The sequence below is a fragment of the Gigantopelta aegis genome, chromosome 10 (genome assembly GCF_016097555.1).
Source record: "Gigantopelta aegis isolate Gae_Host chromosome 10, Gae_host_genome, whole genome shotgun sequence".
Taxonomy (NCBI): domain Eukaryota; kingdom Metazoa; phylum Mollusca; class Gastropoda; order Neomphalida; family Peltospiridae; genus Gigantopelta; species Gigantopelta aegis.
In genome coordinates, this window is record NC_054708.1 from 69,968,575 (window position 1) to 69,986,532 (window position 17,958).

Here is a 17,958-nt window from a genome sequence, read left to right on the forward strand (position 1 = left end):
CGTGTGGAAAGACAGTTTGGGTAAACAAACTGCTACGGGATGGTAAAATCTTAGGGGCTGCTGCTGGTCAACCAGGACAGACGTTTGTCACACACCTGCACACTAAGGTCAGGCTCACATCAAGGTCACACACCTGCACACCAAGGTCGCACATCTGCACCAAGGCCATTGTCTCCTACCAAGGTCACGCGATCACGGAAAAGTAGGTCATAACCCCTACTACTCCTAAAATGTTTGGATATGGATTCAATCGCATTGATTCTTCGCCCCCACCTACCAAAACAACTAATAAAAATAAACACAAAGAAACACACACACACACACATCTACTGATTTATTGAAGAAATACAAAACAATATCAGTATAAGTTGTTTGGAAACTATTACACAGGTATCGTAGATGGTTGTATTGAAATGGTAGGAGAGTCGCTAACTTTGTTGGCATTATGCAGCACCTGGGTGGTTCAAACTCAGAATCAGCAGAGCGGTGAACAGCTGAATATAAAACAAACAATGTAATCGAGTTAAAGAAAAAAGAAATGTTTTGTTTAACGACACCATCGGCTATTGGATGTCAAACATTTGGTAATTTTGACATATAGTCATAGCGAGGATACCTGCTACATTTTCCCATCAGTAGCAAGGGAACTAGTTGTGGAGCACTGGCTAGAACGAGAAATAGCCCAATGGGTCCACTGACGGGGTTCGATCCCAAACCGACTGCGCATCAAGCGAGCGCTCTACCACTAGGTTACGTCTCGCCTCTGGTTTTTGTTTTTGAAGGCAACATAATAAATTATGTAGGACACATAGAAGTGTTGACTTTTTATTTTACTTCCACCGAGTGATGAGGGTTACACACACACACACACACACACACACACACACACACACACACACACACACACACATATATATATATATATATAATATATATATATATATATATATATATATAGAAGAGAGAGAGAGAGAGAGAGAGAGAGAGAGAGAGAGAGAGAGACGGACGGACGGACGGACGGACGGACAAGCATAGAGAGATATACAGACAGAAAGACAGACATAATGACAGAGAGAGAAGCATCTTTTATATGCACTTCCCAATGGCATGGCAGTACATACCACGATTGCCAGTCACGAGGCATTTGTTGGGACGGGGAAAATTAAGGGCGTTCCATCCTATTACATGACCCATCGGACATCTCTGAGCAAGATAGCGTTCTACCACTAGAGCACGTCAGAAGATAAGCTACAGGTAAATAGTGTGGCTAGAAACGGCTTCAGGATTTTTCTAGAGAGGGCATGCAACATGCAAAAACAAGGCACTGACATGCCTTATATAGAGAATTTCCATAGTTCGGTTGTATAAAAACAAAAACAATGTGATAACATTGTGATGAATTAGGAGTTAATTACTGTTTTATTATAGAGCATTGAAAAGGTAAAACAAAAATAAAATATTAATTCAAATACATGTTAATGATCTGGCGTTTCAACTAAGATGGGCAAACGTATATTCTGGTCATCCCAGTTCTATGTCCCACGCCTATGGCTCTGCATCACAACCTGTGATAGTAGCAAGGTTTTCTTGAATATATATATATATATATTTTTTTTTTTTAAAGTTTGAAACGGTAAATATTTATTTAATATTTAATAATAAATTCCTTGAAGTAAAAGGGGCTTGGGTCTGTCTCCTGCAACCAATTTTATTTAACACGAAAACTTAATTGGTTGCATGCTTAATATGTTTGTACGTGCCTATATCCATTCAAAGTTCAGGCACAAAGCTTACTTTCCACTGATGTTAAAACAAATTGTACGTATATGGTAAAATTGCCGCTTTATACGAAAACAAGAACAATCTAAAATGTATTAAGTGAAAACCTAATCCCAAGACTGTAAGATTGTAAATTATTTTATTATTTCTTAACCAATATTTTAGAAAGTCGATTTATAAGTTGAGCAATTCAAATTTATGAATACAAAAACTTACCTGATTGAAATAGTTCACAAATTCGTGTTTTGACACATGTCCGTTGTCTGAAACATATCAAAGTGTAACAAGTAATATAATAATCGGCGTTTTACCACACTTTATATACATATCAGTCATCTGAGAATTACAAACACTGTGATAGAAAGGTAATTATATTAGAACTGTTTTCCAAAAATGTGTACCAGTATTCGACTCTTTTTTTCTAAACAGTTTATATCCTTTGTTCTACTACATCCATGTTGAAAATGAGTCCTATATCCATTGGCTGTGTTGCTTAATGTCTTGAATATAGGGCTAACAATTTGGAAGCAGTCCACAAGAATCCTCTGATTCTAAACATTTTCAGATAAGATAAGAACTTTATCAACAGTGTTAGTATATATAATTCTGTGTCATATGCTACGAACTGTATATGGTATGTCTATTTGTATTTTAAATGTTTAACTAGTTATTATATTTTAAAATGAAAGACTCAAACTTGCATGATGAGCAAAACTATTAATTAATTTTGTTCTTGTGAAATATAGATTATACCTTGAATTGCAGTTCAATCAAATAAGGATGACCGACAGTTACAAAATTAAGATGACAAAATTAAACAACAATAGGACATTTTTAATATTACTTTGGCAAATGTATATTTCAGCTTTCATGCAAGTTTAGGTTCACAACCTTAATATCTTTTATTTAAAAAAAAAAAACCGAGTTTATTTAAGATTCTATCTGTGTACAAGATAGATTCAAGCGGAATATATATTTGAATAGTCACAACAGAATCATCTCTAAAACTGATGCAAATGTTTATTTATTTCGTAGATGTTGATATATATATATATATAATTCCTTGTTTAGTGCGTTGTTATATTTTGTTTCCGTTAGTTTGGTTTAAAACTGCTAATAACTCTACTGCATGTGCGATGTATTCTATAATACTCAGGAACACCACCGCCCCAATCTCTGGTCTCGCCTCCGCCTCCGCCTCCAGTCCCGCCTCCCCCTCCACTCCCGCCTCCGCCCCCTGGTCATAACGATTTTTTTAATGTACATGTATATTGCATACAGTCTTAGAGGACAGACATTTTATTATACATTATTGAACGCATGAATGAGAATAAACGAATGAATGAATCAATGAATCAATATTTAACGACTACCCAGCATTGTACATTATTGATATCATCCATAATATATACCCCAACTCCACCCCACCCTACCTCCACTGCTGATTAGAATACACATACCATCGGTGTCAATCTTGGCAAAGAAAAGGTTAAGGTCGTGATCGGTGATGCCGCCACTCTTGTCCATGTCGAGTTCCAGGAAGAGTCCACTGGCGACACCCCCAAGATTGTTGGCGGCGGCGAACGATGAGACGAATTCATTCTTTGTCACGGTGCCATCCTCTGAAAATAGTCATTTGGTGAACAAAAAATTACCTTTTGTAAATTTAATTGTATTATTATTTTCGTAAAACTATGAAATGCGCGAGCAATCGTTTTAGAGCTTGTTCAAAAGTGCATGTTAAGACCTTTTATTGCACATTTTCACGCTCCAACCAGTGCACCACGACTGGTACATCAAAGGTCGTGGTATGTGCTATTATGTTTGTGGGATGGTGCATATAAAAGATATCTTGTTGTTAATCAAAAAGAGTAGCTCACGAAGTGGCGACAGCGGGTTTCCTCCCTCAATATCTGTGTGGTCCTTAACCATATGTTCGACACAATATAACCGTAAATAAAAATGTGTGAGTGCGTCGTTAAATAAAACATTTCCTTCCTTCCTTTTTACTGCACATCGTTTATCACAAGTCATTTTGGTCTATATAATAATATGGTTAATGTAACACTGGGTCAAGACTGATCATTCTCATACATGTATATTATTCCGAAGAAACACATACCACATACTTTGTCAAGGGGCACTGACTGGGAAGAAAGACCGAGGAGGCTGGAGCACACAACTCAAGCACCTAAGGCGTAGACAGTCAGCAAGATCTGCCCCGTGTGCAGTAACAGCAAGCGACGTTAACGTTCGCGAAATAATTTGACTGGTCCCCGATGTGGTAATTTGGTTTAACATGAAGCGCATAAACCAGTTTAGCGAACGTTTTTGTGCTCGGTCTGGCTCAATACAGTCCCGGCAAAGTCTGCACATGTATGTGCGTCTACATAGTGTATCGGTGTTATGGCGTTGTTGTTGTTTATTTGTTGTTGTCATTGTTGTTGTTGTTCGTTGTTTTTGGCGTTTCCGTTGTTTGTTTATTTGTTTGTTTGATGTTGTTATTGTTTGTTTGTTTGATGTTGTTTGGTTTTAATGTTTCAAATGTCAGTTGTGACACTTCACAGTTTCTGGCAAGACGATTAATATTTTATGTGTACTGCCCCGAGTGTTTTGAAACGTTGCGTTTTTTTGTTCTTAGTAGACAATGTTAAAAAATGCCACCAGTGGTGATTGATTTGGTGTAAGACACCTTTTCAAGTACCGTACTTACTGGGGTTAAGGTCGTATTTGGTGAAGAGAGAATGCATGTCTCCTTTGTCGAACTCGCCATTCTGGTTGACATCGGCACCATGGTAGAGCTGAGTCACTTCATGGTGGATTTTCTGTTGAATCTGGTGAACCTCGTTATTCGTGCTCCTGTAAATTATATCAGCAATAACAATATATTCCAATCTGGTGAACGTCGTAATTTGTGTTACTGTAAAAATCAACACTAACAATATACGAGTAGTTGAATCTGGCGAACATCATGATTCATGTTTCTGTAAATATCAGCAAAAACAATGTAGTTGAATCTGGCGAACGTCATGAGTCATGTTTCTGTAAATATCAGCCAGCAAAAACTGTGTTGGCCCTAGTTGAATCTAGTGAACGTCGTTATTCGTGTTCCTGTAAAATCAATAATAAGAATGTAGTTGAATTTGGCGAACGTCATGGTTCATGTTCCTGTAAATATCAGCAAAAACAATGTGAACATTGAGATTCGTGTAAATATAAGCAATAACAAAGTTAAACCTGTGGACTTCATGATTCAGCACGCTGTAAATATTAACAATAACAGCTTCATTGAATCTGTTGAACATTAAGATTTATGTTCCTGTAAATATCATCAATACAAATGTTAACCAAAAAAACAGTACTAACGATTTAATTTTTAAATTGTAATAATTTTTTTTTTTTAAATGCACCATTATTTTTTAACATTACTAGGTATGTATTTTGTTAGTATCAAAACCGTAGAGATAGACCTAATCACAGACCAAGCCAGTGTTTGACGCTAAAAGTAAAATCATGACATCGTGTACGACTGATCACTCAAAGCATAATTGTAGTAGCCATATTGTTCATTTCGTATATATATTAAATAAATATTAAAATTATGTTTAATTTGGTCAATGAAAGCTTGTTAATAAATGTCTTATTTCGCACTAAAATAGTATTGTACTTTGACTGCTTTACCAAAATATATAAGTCCATAGTAACACCTAGAATAGTAGTCTAACGGTAGACGAACATATTTCATATAATTATAATTTATTTGGGTAGAAGAACACTATTAATTGTTTAATTTTTAATGTGTATTTACTATTACGTTTTTATGGACTATATGTACATTACTTTTTAGAAATTCACGCTGTTTATTAAAGATAGTTTTATGCAGACTTTCTCATAATTAATAAAATATGTAAATAAAAAAAAGAAGAAGAAGAAATGTTATTGTGCTAATACAAATCCTGTTTTCTGTTTGCGTAACTTGTTAGAGGGTGACGTGATTTCGCGCTATAAATTGAACCTTCAACCCTGGTTACACATTATTTTGCATGTATGGACATGGATGGGCTCGAACTTATCGACGGCACCGAGGGCAATTTATATCTTATCAACGGCAATTGCCGTCGGTGCCGTCGATAAGTTCAAGCCCATCCATGTTGCTGAGATATAAATTGCCGTAGGTTGGGAGCATCACCGACGGTACAAAAGTTCGTCGGTAAAGCCCCTCAATGATGGCAAAATGTTTACGCCTGGTGTACATTATCTGCCAGTACTTAACATTTGTACATTTGAAATATGTCTACATACAGCAAAATAACCTATCAGTCTTATTTATTTGCTTTAAAAGTCTTCTTCTGGTTTTTTCATTGCCGTGGGTAGGCTTTAAATTGTTAAAAAAAAGATTTGCCAATTTGCTAGGGTGTAACAATTACAGAAAATAGAAACGAAATATGTTTTTATTTTATTGTTTGCTGGATAATATATTTTATTTATCAGCACTCATTGATAAAAGTATAAAAATCCTCGGCAAGCCTCGGATTTTATATTTTTATCAACTCGTGCTGATAAATTATGATATCACAAGCACTCGGGAAATATCCTCTATATACTCACTGCCCAAAGGCGCTGGCAACAAGAAGGACAGATACAAACAGCAACATCTTATTAAAATAATCTGAAAATAAATAAATAAATAAAATAAATAAATATGTAAATAAATCATACTCTGTAGACGTGTACATCTTATTGGCATGTTTTCTTTAATGATATCAGATAATATAAAGTTTACACAGACTGAAATTCGATATCATAATCTAATGGGGTAAATATATAAACTAGGTTTTCTTTTAAACAATGGGTTTGTATATTTAAATGGGCTACACAAGTGATTTAACAGAACTGTAATATTTAAAGTACCAATGTTTGTTTTCTTTTTTAATTTGTGGTTCAGTTTTACAATTGTAAAAGCATTGAGAAAATGAATGTAGCACTACCGCAAAATCAATTTGTATAAAATAATAATTTTTAATGATATTCATTTTTAAGATTCCATTATACAACTATACCTAACTAAAAGTAGACTAAGTTAACGTACCACAGTGATGGTTTTCTATAGAAAGAGTATCGTGTCAAAAAGACGAATTGTGTGTTTTATACTGGCTATCAGATAAGCTGCAAATAATGTCAGTGATCTGTGGAGTTAAGTTCACGTTTTTTTACGAGGCACCAATGTGACACGTGTGAATTTGATAGTCTGTGACATTAAATACTGGGTCATTTACTTACAGGTCATCAAATGCTTTCCATTATAGCAGTTAGAATTAGTTAGGGTTTGTGGGGTTTTTTTTCGTTGTTTTTTTAATTTGTTGATTATTTTTTGGGTGGTGATGTTTTTGTGTTGTTTCTTTTGTGGGGGTTGGGTTTTGTTTTTTTGTGGGGGTTGGGTTTTGTTTGTTTTTTTGTTTTGTTTTTGTTTGTTTGATTGGGTTTTTGTTGTTGTTGTTGTTGTTTGTTTTTGTGTTTTTTTGGGGGGGGGGTTTGGGGGGGAGTGTTTTGTTTTTGAAGGCGTATGTTTTTATTTTCATTTTCAAACTGTAAGTATTCAATATGCTTAAGCTAAATATTTAAAACATAGTTATGATCGAAGCAATAATAAGCTTTGCCCGTTAACTTTTTGAGTTCTACTTTTAACCCTTTTTTAACATTTTAAGTCTTCTGACATTACACTGCTATGGTGGACAAAAGTGTGGGGTATGTCTAAGAACCCCCTCCCCTTCACTGGTTCCGACGGACCTAGATAGTTCATGAGCCAGAGGGGTCAGTCGGTACCATTTGTGGGGACGAATGCTCATAGTGATTTTTGTTAAAGGCGCAGACCCTAGTTTCAGCCGGGGCGGGACGTAGCCCAGTGGAAAAGCGTTCGCTTGATGTGCGGTCGGTCTAGGATCGATCCCCGTCGGTGGGCCCATTGGGCTATTTCTCGCTCTGGTATATCAAAGACCGTGGTATGTGTTATCCTGTCTGTGGGATGGTGCATATAAAAGATCCCTTGCTGCTAATCGAAAAGAGTAGCCCATAAAGTGGCATCAGCGGGTTTCCTCCCTCAATATCTCTGTGGTCCTTAACCATATGTCCGACGCCATATAACCGTAAATAAAATGTGTTGAGTGCGTCGTGAAATAAAACATTTCCTTTCCTAGTTTCAGCCCGTAAAAACAGGACACTAAGTTTAGTTTATCTGCAAATCAGCAACACAGTTGGATAAGGTTATAACAGAGTGAAGCTAAAATCCGTGATGTTTAAACGGGGAAATACTGTCTAAAAATAACTAGAGCTTGTCTCGATAACCATTACTTCTAGGACAAACGTGCGTTTTTAGAATTTTGCTAAATGTATTTTAGGGATTGCAAAAACCTTTATGACCAGAACCACTTCAGGTTACAAAAATTAATATTCTAAATAATAAAGTGTTAGTGTTTTAATTTAAATGATAAAAACGGCTTTAATAGTAAAAAATATGTTGTAGTGTTTGAAAACTAGGGTCTGTTACTTTAAGGCCTACATCCCTAGAGAAGAAATATTTATGATGACATTAAAGGAGTCACAGCTTTCTGAGTGTAAATACTTTTTTTAAAGAGTAAACATTTTACATTTCCAGACACTGTCCCTATAGTGCATACGAATGTTAGGAGACGCACATAACGTGACACAAAATGTGTTTAAACAAAAGCGTTAACAGTAATACATATTGTAAGTATAAGATATCTGGAAGACATGGCTCATGGCCCATAGGTGAAGTTAGAAACAACAATTGAAACGGGAAGATTAGCTATGGTGCAAACTTTCTTGTGTTCATTTTGCTATTCTTTATATTACGAATTGTGCAAACAAATACGAAGCTGTTTTATGGGGCCTACAATATAGTACGTAAGTGTCTACCAAACAGCTAACGTAGACATGACGGAATGGCAATTTTAAAGATGCCATAACTAAACTTTTTGTTAATTTTATTCAACTTTGATTTTTTAATTATTATTATTATTTTATTTGTTTTAATTTGTTTTATTCACAACCCCTATTCAACTTGAATAACCAAAGTGTGTGTTTTAGTAAATGTTAAATATGATGTGTCTATCTGTCTAGCTATCTGTGGGAACAGAACGTACTGGAGACCAGGTGCTGTTCCAGCTGGCAATACACAATGCGATAAAATGACAGTATGTCACGAATCAACTTTCACGGTCAGAAATGAGATCATAAGTGAAAATAGAACATTTTCATGTGTGCCTGATGAAATTTGTATTTCAAAGTAAATAAAATAAAATATTTTGTTCTATGGGAAGCTGGTATTGGAATAGTACTATTTCAGACAGATGAAAGAAAGAAGTGTTTTATTTAACGACGCACTCAACACATTTTATTTACGGTTATATGGCGTCAGACATATGGTTCAAGACCACACAGATTTTGAGAGGAAACCCGCTGTCGCCACTACATGGGCTACTCTTCCGATTGGCAGCAAGGGATCTTTTATTTGCGCTTCCCACAGGCAGGATAGCACAAACCATGGCCTTTGTTGAACCAGTTATGGATCACTGGTCGGTACAAGTGGTTTACACCTACCCATTGAGCCTTGCGGAGCACTCACTCAGGGTTTGGAGTCGGTATCTGGATTAAAAATCCCATGCCTCGACTGGGATCCGAACCCAGTACCTACCAGCCTGTAGACCGATGGTCTGCCACGACGCCACCAAGGCCGGTCACAGACAGATGAACGCAGGCCCGTAGGTACCTTGAGGACGATAATGAATGGGATTGGGGTTGTTGTTTTTCCTACTCTATATAAATGAAAATTTAAATATGGCTTGTGCCTGCCAGATCTACCCCATTCCCACCCCCACTATGGATGATATGACACCCCACTAGAGGTTGTGGCCACATATCTCACTCCAGATATCGCTCCTACGGGCCTGATACGTACAGACAACAAACACACAGACGACAGACACACACGGCAGACAGAAAGAAGCACATGTATGTCTAATGGGTCATGAGATAAAACCTGCTGCCATCACTTTGACTACTAAAAGAATTGCCATGGGAAATCCGGTCATTGCCAATTTGTTTTTAAAGTGACTTTTGCAGCAAATAAACATGACTGAAAGATTAGTTTGCTGCATGTGGACATATATCAAATTACACCAGGTTTATACATTTTGCCATTGTTCAAGAACTTCAGTGATGCTCTCTACCTTCGGCAGTTTATATCTCAAAGACTTCAATTGCCGTCGGTTCGGTCGTTAAGTTCGAGCTTTGGATTATTCTGAAGATTAGCAGCAAGACATATTTTGTACACACGTGTTCGCCAACACAATACACGTTCCAACCAGTACATCACAACTGGTCAAAGGCCGTGGTATTTGCTGTCCTGCCTGTGGGAAAGTGCACATAAAAGATCCCTTGCTGCTGGTGGTAAAGTGTTGCAGGTTTCCTCTGATGACTATATGTCAACGTTACCAAATGTTTGACATCCAATAGCCGATAATTAATTAATTAATGTGCGTCTAGTGGTGTCGTTAAACAAAACAGACTTTAAACAATAGTCGCCGAGCACTGTGTTGATAGTGTTGCAGTGGATGTCATAGAGAATCTCACACACTGATATATTACTGTGCCCTTAATATGGATCCCACATGTAATTGTGGACATTACTCTGAAAGCACTCGTCATTATTTCTTTGAATGTCAATGTTATAACCAGCAAAGACAAATTCTTGTAACTTCTCTAAACAGTCTTCAACCAATTAATCTTCAATTGATATTAAACGTTCGAGACACGTTTAATGATGATACCAATAAACAAATATTTGAGCATGTTCACAAATACATGAAACAGACATAACGATTTGACTAAGAAAACGTTATCTCGTGGTGTGGAATCATTTATTTAATTTGTTGTTACTTTTTACTGTTATATTTTTATTACTTACCAGTCGGGTTAATACACTAAATTATCACATGGATTTATAACATGGATACCATGGTCAAGTATATATATTATGCAATAAAATATGCTTTCAATAAAATAAAACACTGATATCAGTTCAACTAGCCGTTTTTTGCAAACGCTTGTTAAACTGATATAGGCGCCGCACTGAATGACCAGGTCAGGAACTAGTCATATTAGTTTGAAACGTTTAGCAAAAAAACCACAAATGGCTGGCAGAATGTAGGTCTGATCTTCCTCGTCTACATACATCTGCTTACCTCGCGCTGTTTTAACCACATTGTTAAAGTTTTCTTTCTTTAACAGGGGCGTAGCCAGAAATTTGTTGTCCAATTTAGCCCGAGGGAGGAGATTTGGCCCCCCCCCCCCCCCCCCGCAGTAAAAATGTTGAAACTCAGGACGTCTGTGGATGCATTCTGAGCCTTTTCTGAGGCATGTTTTCTATCTTTTTCGAGTCAATTTTAAGAGGATATTTTATAGAACAATTACAGACAGCCTCGACCTATTCCCGGATTTTTTTTGCAGTACACACATGCGTACTGTGCGTAATGGACGCTACGCCTTTGTATAACCACACCATTAGAACACATTGATATATTAATCATCGGCTATTGAATTTGCTAATTTTGACATGTAGGAAACTCTCTAACTGTAGAATCAAAATATAAATTTGTTATAGCACGATTCTGAAAATGAAACCTTTCTGTTTGAGCTACGTATACCACGAAGCAATAGATAGCACGCCTAGCTATTGTTATCAAACGATAAGCCAATCCCTACGGAGGGATTCGTGTGAAAAAGTATGTAGGCGTGCACATATATTGGCATTTTATAAACCATTCTGACAAATCGTCAATCGGTTTCATAGAACGAACTGGTAGGTCCCTTCATGTTTTATGTTGTTATATTTAAATACATTCAGACTATATTATGAATTTCGAGTTAAATTGGGGAAATGTTGTCCCCTATTCAATAATAAATACTAAGATTACGTTTAAAAATCATTATTTTACATCGGCAAAATGTTTTTGAATCTACAATTTTATATGTATAAAGTACATGTATATTGAAATTTTACTTTACACAATATGATTTTTGTATAGTATCTTAGTCTTAGGGTTTGTCAGCATGTTGTATTGCGAATTACAACGTTCTTCTGGAATATACTGAAATCTGGTTAGATTTCAAGACACTATAAATAGCATTCAAGCAACCAATAAAAATCGTTAAGTAGAAAGATATATAACAACCCAATAATAAAATAAAATTATTAAACTAAATTAGGTATTTATGGCTTAGAAATCTTTTGGTGTTAATATGCTTCTTTTGGCTTAACTTTCAGTTTTATTCATTCAGTCAGTCATTCATGCATACATTTATTTATTTATTTATTTATTTATTTATTTATTCTGTATTTCAGAAATAATGCTGGTGTTTCTTGTTCTCGCTTTCATTCCGTGCATTTTTGCGTAAGTATATTTCCATGGTAATTTATTGATACTCATGGATATAATAATCAGTCGAATTTAAGCTGGACTAGTTTCAAGTCGGTATATATATGTATATAGGTTATGAAACGTAATGTTACATAACTGGCTGGATCACGTTGTATCGTCTCTGTTGCTACACAATGAATTTTGGTATAGATGTTTATCATCAGTTCATTCATATTTTTACCTTTGTTTGACATCCAGTAGCCAATGTGTTTTTTTGTGCTGTGATATCGTTAAATATACGGGCCTCGGTAGTATGGTGGTTAAGCCACCAGACCTAAGGCTGGTAGATACTGGGTTCGCAGCTCAGTACCGGCTCCCACCCGGAGCGACTCAATGGGTAGGTGTAAGACCACAACACCGAGTTCTTTCTCACTAACCACTAACAACTAACCACAAACCCACTGTCCTGGGCCCCGTTCCACGAATTGATTGTAGCACTAAGATTACCTTAGTGCATAAGGTAGCTATGCACTTAAGGTGATCTTAGGGCTAACATCGCTTTGTGGAACGGGGCCCTGGACAGCCAGCCTAGACAGCTGAGGTGTGTGCCCAGGACAGCGTTCTTGAACCGTAATTGGATATATGCACGAAAATAAATTGAAATGATGAATGAATAAAGGTTAAATATTTATTAATGTATTCATTCAGTAATCAGTTCGTTCGTTCGTTGCTTAGTTTGTTTATTCATTTATTCCTTAACTGTTTCTCGCTCTTGCCAGTGCGCCATGACTAGTATACCAAAGATCGTGGTATGTGCTAGCCTGTCTGTGAGATGGTACATATAACAGATCCCTTGCTACTAATGGAAAAATGTAGCGGGTTTCCTGTCTAAATATACATGCCAAAATTACCAAATATTTAACATCCAGTAGCCGATTATTAATAAATCAATGTGCTCCAGTGGTGTCGTTAACCAAAACCAACTTCTTCATTGTGTTTGCAGACAGGCCATTGACATGGACGCCTGGTACGCCCATCTGGAGGTGGAGACGGAGAAGCTGTGGACATCACTCGACTACAACAAGAACGGCCAATACGACCTCCACGACGTGCACCAGTTTATCAGAGACTACGACACAGACCGTAATTAACAGCTTATAGGCCGCCATCAAATTTATCCCTTTTTGTTTTCATTTTGGTTGGGTGTTGGGTTTTTTGGGTTTTTTTTGTTTTTGTTTTTGGGTTGTTGTTTTTTTTTTGGAGGGGGGATGGTTATTATTATTTTATTTAAAAAAAAAACCCACCCACCTCCCTTTCCACACCCACTTCTGCACCCGTTGACTGTTTCCTTCAAATTAGATCGTATTGAAATCAGTACGTGTTAACAGTCCCGTTTTCGCACATTTACACCTATCTGCAATGCAATGTAATCGAATTTGGCAGACAACGGACAACGTGTGCGGAAGCGGGTGCGGATGCAAAAAAAAAGCAACAAAAAAAAAGCGATAAATCTGATCACGGTCTTATAGTTATAGTTATAGTTGTGGTGCGCCCCTTACTGCAGCCTTGTTTCAATCTCCAGTGTCTTTGACAAATACTGCTATACATTTACAAAATATTTCCTATTATACAGCAATAAAATAAAGTAGTCGAAACACCTCCACTTTTATTTTCTATATAAGGATAGACACGTATGGTGTGTGTACAGTCATTTTCTTCTCTTTCTTTCTCTGGAGTAGGAGGACTCAGCTTCCGTGCGTCTTTCCGCGGAGTGTGTCCCAAGTCTTCTGCCATTGTAAAATGTTTCCGACTAACAACATCGTTTAATGACTAAAATATCATACTAAATAATATTATAATTTCTTGTTTAGTCTGCCTAACGTTTGTTAGTGGCCCAAACTGGATTTATTCTCTCAGTAATTTCGTACGTAGCCTACGAAATATAGTAGGAAATAAAGGGAGTTTAGCCTAGTACAAATACTGGGACGAACACAAACACATTCAACATACAAACACTGATATTTAAAGATGAGACATGTCTGACTCATTAAATGAATTGCCCTGCATTTGTTGGTATCAAAGGCCGTGGTATGTGCTATCCTGTCTAAATAAAGTTGTTTTTGTTTTTATTCTGCTAATTTTGTATTCGACCCTTCCGAGTTCGACCCACTGAGATTCTACTGTTTATTTATTTCTCTATACATGTATATATAATTACCGAACAACAAAAGTTGTTTTTGCTTTTTATTCTGCTAATTTTATTGTTCAGGTGATCACCAGGTGACTGCCAAGGAGTTCTACTTCCACTTCGACATGAGTGAGCCGGCACTGGCCCGCGTCCACACCGGCCTCTTCAACGAGTACGACAACGACCAGAACGGCGTCGTCACCACCTCCGACATCGAGGCCGTCTACGGAAAAATGGACATGGACAGTGAGTGCGCCTTTTTATTTCCATATACAAGTCGTGGAGCAGGGTGTAGCTCGGGAGGTTAGAGCACCCGCCTGATGTGTGATGGGAATGTCGTGGGATTGATCCCTCTTTTAGTAGACTTATGAAGTATAAGTATATGTATATATAAGAATATTCACACTGGCGCAGGAAGCGGGGGCGGGGGGCATGTACCCCCCACTTTTAAGATATTTTCTTTATATTTGCTTTATAATAGTGTAAAAGTGTGTAAATATAAAAGTGTGCTCTCCCCCACACGTTTTGGCACCTTCCTACGCCACTGATACATGTATTTTTAATTATAAAGCATTTGCATATATATATACACACATACACAGTCATATACCAAATGATTGGATCAAATCAATTAAAGCCTAAAACAGAACGATCCAATAAAATAATTCTCTACAATCACAGTTGTAAGTATCGTGCATATAAATAACAACCAGCGTGTCAGTCCATCAACAATTCCTATAAGATAATTTTTGTTTTATCCAGAAGAATGGATTCGGATTATTGTTTAAAAGATTTAAAATACATATTTTACATGTATTCTAGCAAGTGAAAATGCATACACCGAACTCGTTCGGCCAAACATGTTACACCCCTCCACCCTACTTTACCCTATTACCCTACCCTACCTTACCCTACCCTACCCCACCTTAAACACCCTTTCTTAAATAACCACTGTATAAAGTTTAAAGTGATCCCGATCAAGGAAAATATTCTACCAATGAGACTGAATGCAGACTTATGGCGACGCCACACGCTACGAGTGCCTTGTACGAGAAAAACCTACTGCATATCAGCCGATAAAATTGTAATGTTGTCTTGTCACAATCGGTTTTTCTCGTAGACTGTTCTAGTATAGTGTGGCGTCGCCTTTAGTTAACGTGAATGGGAAAATATTCTAAATAATGCAGTTACCTGCACGTTTGTTTAATTAATGCATATCTAGAAGAAAGAAACGTCTATAAAAATATGTGCACTCTGTATTTTGGTTTCTTTTTAACAGAAGATGGAACAGTCAACAAAGCTGAGTTTAAAGAATACTACAAAAATGTAAGTTGTGTAGACTGCGTGTTCTACAGATCTATATTGTGTTTTGAAATGTAGTAATATATTGTGGGGGCGGTACCTAGCTCAGCCGATAGAGCGCTCTTCTGAGGTGTCTGCGTCGTAGGATCGAATCACCTGAATAGTCATCCTCTTATTGGTGTGTTCCCGTCCCAATCACGACTGGTATATCAAAGGCTGTGAGAAAGTGCGTATAACAATAACAGACACCTTGCTACTAATGGGGAAATGTTGCGGGTTTTCTCTCTAAGACTATATGTCAGTATTACCAAATCCAATAGCCGATGATTAATAAATCAATGAGCTCTAGTGGTGTCGTTAAACAAAACACATTTTAATTTTTTGTAGTAACTACTATTGTGTATGTTATTTGTATGTTTTCTCTCGTTACTATTCGTTGTAATGTAATGGATATGTTTTTTTTTGTTGTAACTACTATTGTGTACGTTATTTGTATGTTTTCTCTCGTTGCTATTCGTTGTAATGTAATGGATATGGGTTTTTTTTTTTGTAACTACTATTGTGTATGTTATTTGTATGTTTTCTCTCGTTGCTATTCGTCGTAATGTAATGGATATGGGTTTTTTTGTTGTAACTACTATTGTGTATGTTATTTGTATGTTTTCTCTCGTTGCTATTCGTTGTAATGTAATGGATATGGGGTTTTTTGGTTGTAACTACTATTGTGTATGTTATTTGTATGTTTTCTCTCGTTGCTATTCGTCGTAATGTGATGGATATGGTTTTTTTTGTTGTAACTACTATTGTGTATGTTATTTGTATGTTTTCTCTCGTTGCTATTCGTTGTAATGTAATGTAAATGTTTTTATTGTTGTTGCTGTTGTACTGTTTAGCTGGTTGTGAGGTGTGGTTTTTATAATCTGCTGGTGGATGGAGTACAGTATACTAGCTCAATTCCTTTTGCCCTACCATGTTAAAATAACAGGTAGCGCAACAGAAATCGTGCTAAGAGTTTGTAGTAATCATTTATCTGAAAGTGTGTGTGTGCGTGTGCGTGTGTGTGCGTGTGTGTGTGTGTGTGCACATGTAGTCATTTTATATTGTCTTTAATCATATGACAAATTTCGTTTGAGGTTCTTTTGTCCTGGCGTTTATTAACAGTCCTTATCACAAAACAGGGGCGGGATCCAGCTTAGTCGATAGAGCTTTCGCCTGAGGTGCTTTTAGTTGAAGGATCGAGCCTCCTCAGTGGATCTCTTCTGTTAATTTTTTTTTTTGTCTCATCTAGTGCTTCATGACTGGTATATCAAATACCTTGGTATGTGCTGTCCTGTTGGATGTGCATATAAGAGATCCCTTGCTACTAACGGAAAAATGTAGCAGCTTATGTGTTCTAGTGGTGTTGGTAAACAAATAAACATTACAAGTAATATTGTCCTAGTTGCACATCATAATATATGTTTACACGTTATATAAGCAATCAAATGTATCTGACAATCCTATCTTTATATTTCAGCTTTTGACCTTGTTGTATTTGATTCAGTTTGAAGAACAGACCTAAATTAAAATATAGTTTACCAATAGTTGTGTGTTGCATATTTGTTTTTTGATGGGGTTTTTGGTTTTGTTTTGTTGTTGTTGTTGGGGGTTTTAGGGGGAGGGGGTATGTAGTTTTAAAGAATTTTGCGGAGTATATACGTGTGTTACGTGTGGTATTAAAGGCACAGACCCTAGTTTCAGCACTTGAAGATAGACACTAACTTTAGACACTAACTTTAGTTAATCTACAAACCTGCAACACATTTGGATAAGGTTATAACAGGGAAAAGCTAAAGTCTGTGATGTTTAAACATTGTCCAAAATTGACTAGAGATTGTCTCGATAGTGTTTTTAGAATTATGAAAAATGCATTTTTGGATATTACAAAAACCTGGATGACCAGAACCACTTCAGGTGTACGGAAATGAATATTCTAATTAATAAAATGTAAGTACTTCTAATTTAAATTATTGAAAACGGCTTTAATAGTGAACAAAATGTAGTAATCTTTTGAAAACTAGGGTCTGTCACTTTAATTATGACAGCGTGCATTTATAGTAAAGAAGTACCCATTCCGTTTGACTGGAGAATATTCCATAGGCAGTATAACACCAAATCAACTCACATAGCCGACAACAGCCACATATACTCCTGGAATACCGGCCTCGGTAGTGTCGTGGTTAAGCCATCGCACATAAGGTACTGGTTTTTTTT

At 36.6% G+C, this 17,958-nt stretch overlaps 2 protein-coding genes across 3 annotated transcripts; one reads left to right on the top strand and one right to left on the bottom strand.

The window, feature by feature from the left end:
• Positions 1-319: 319 nt before the first annotated feature.
• LOC121384795 lies at positions 320-6,952 on the bottom strand. 2 transcript variants are annotated; one of them, XM_041515376.1, is made up of 6 exons: positions 6,869-6,952; positions 6,388-6,448; positions 4,493-4,638; positions 3,240-3,401; positions 1,996-2,042; positions 320-494 (listed from the first exon to the last, which is right to left on the bottom strand). In XM_041515376.1, the coding sequence occupies exons 2-6, from the start codon at positions 6,432-6,434 to the stop codon at positions 444-446; spliced, it is 453 nt and encodes a 150-aa protein (XP_041371310.1). In that variant the 5' UTR covers positions 6,435-6,448; positions 6,869-6,952; the 3' UTR covers positions 320-443. The 2 variants fall into 2 exon arrangements, with proteins under 2 accessions (XP_041371310.1, XP_041371309.1); XM_041515375.1 differs by having other exon boundaries at positions 6,840-6,886.
• A 4,614-nt stretch (positions 6,953-11,566) lies between these two features.
• LOC121384799 lies at positions 11,567-17,288 on the top strand. The gene is made up of 6 exons (XM_041515381.1): positions 11,567-11,656; positions 12,200-12,248; positions 13,219-13,358; positions 14,485-14,649; positions 15,683-15,729; positions 17,222-17,288. The coding sequence occupies exons 2-6, from the start codon at positions 12,205-12,207 to the stop codon at positions 17,264-17,266; spliced, it is 441 nt and encodes a 146-aa protein (XP_041371315.1). The 5' UTR covers positions 11,567-11,656; positions 12,200-12,204; the 3' UTR covers positions 17,267-17,288.
• Positions 17,289-17,958: the final 670 nt, after the last annotated feature.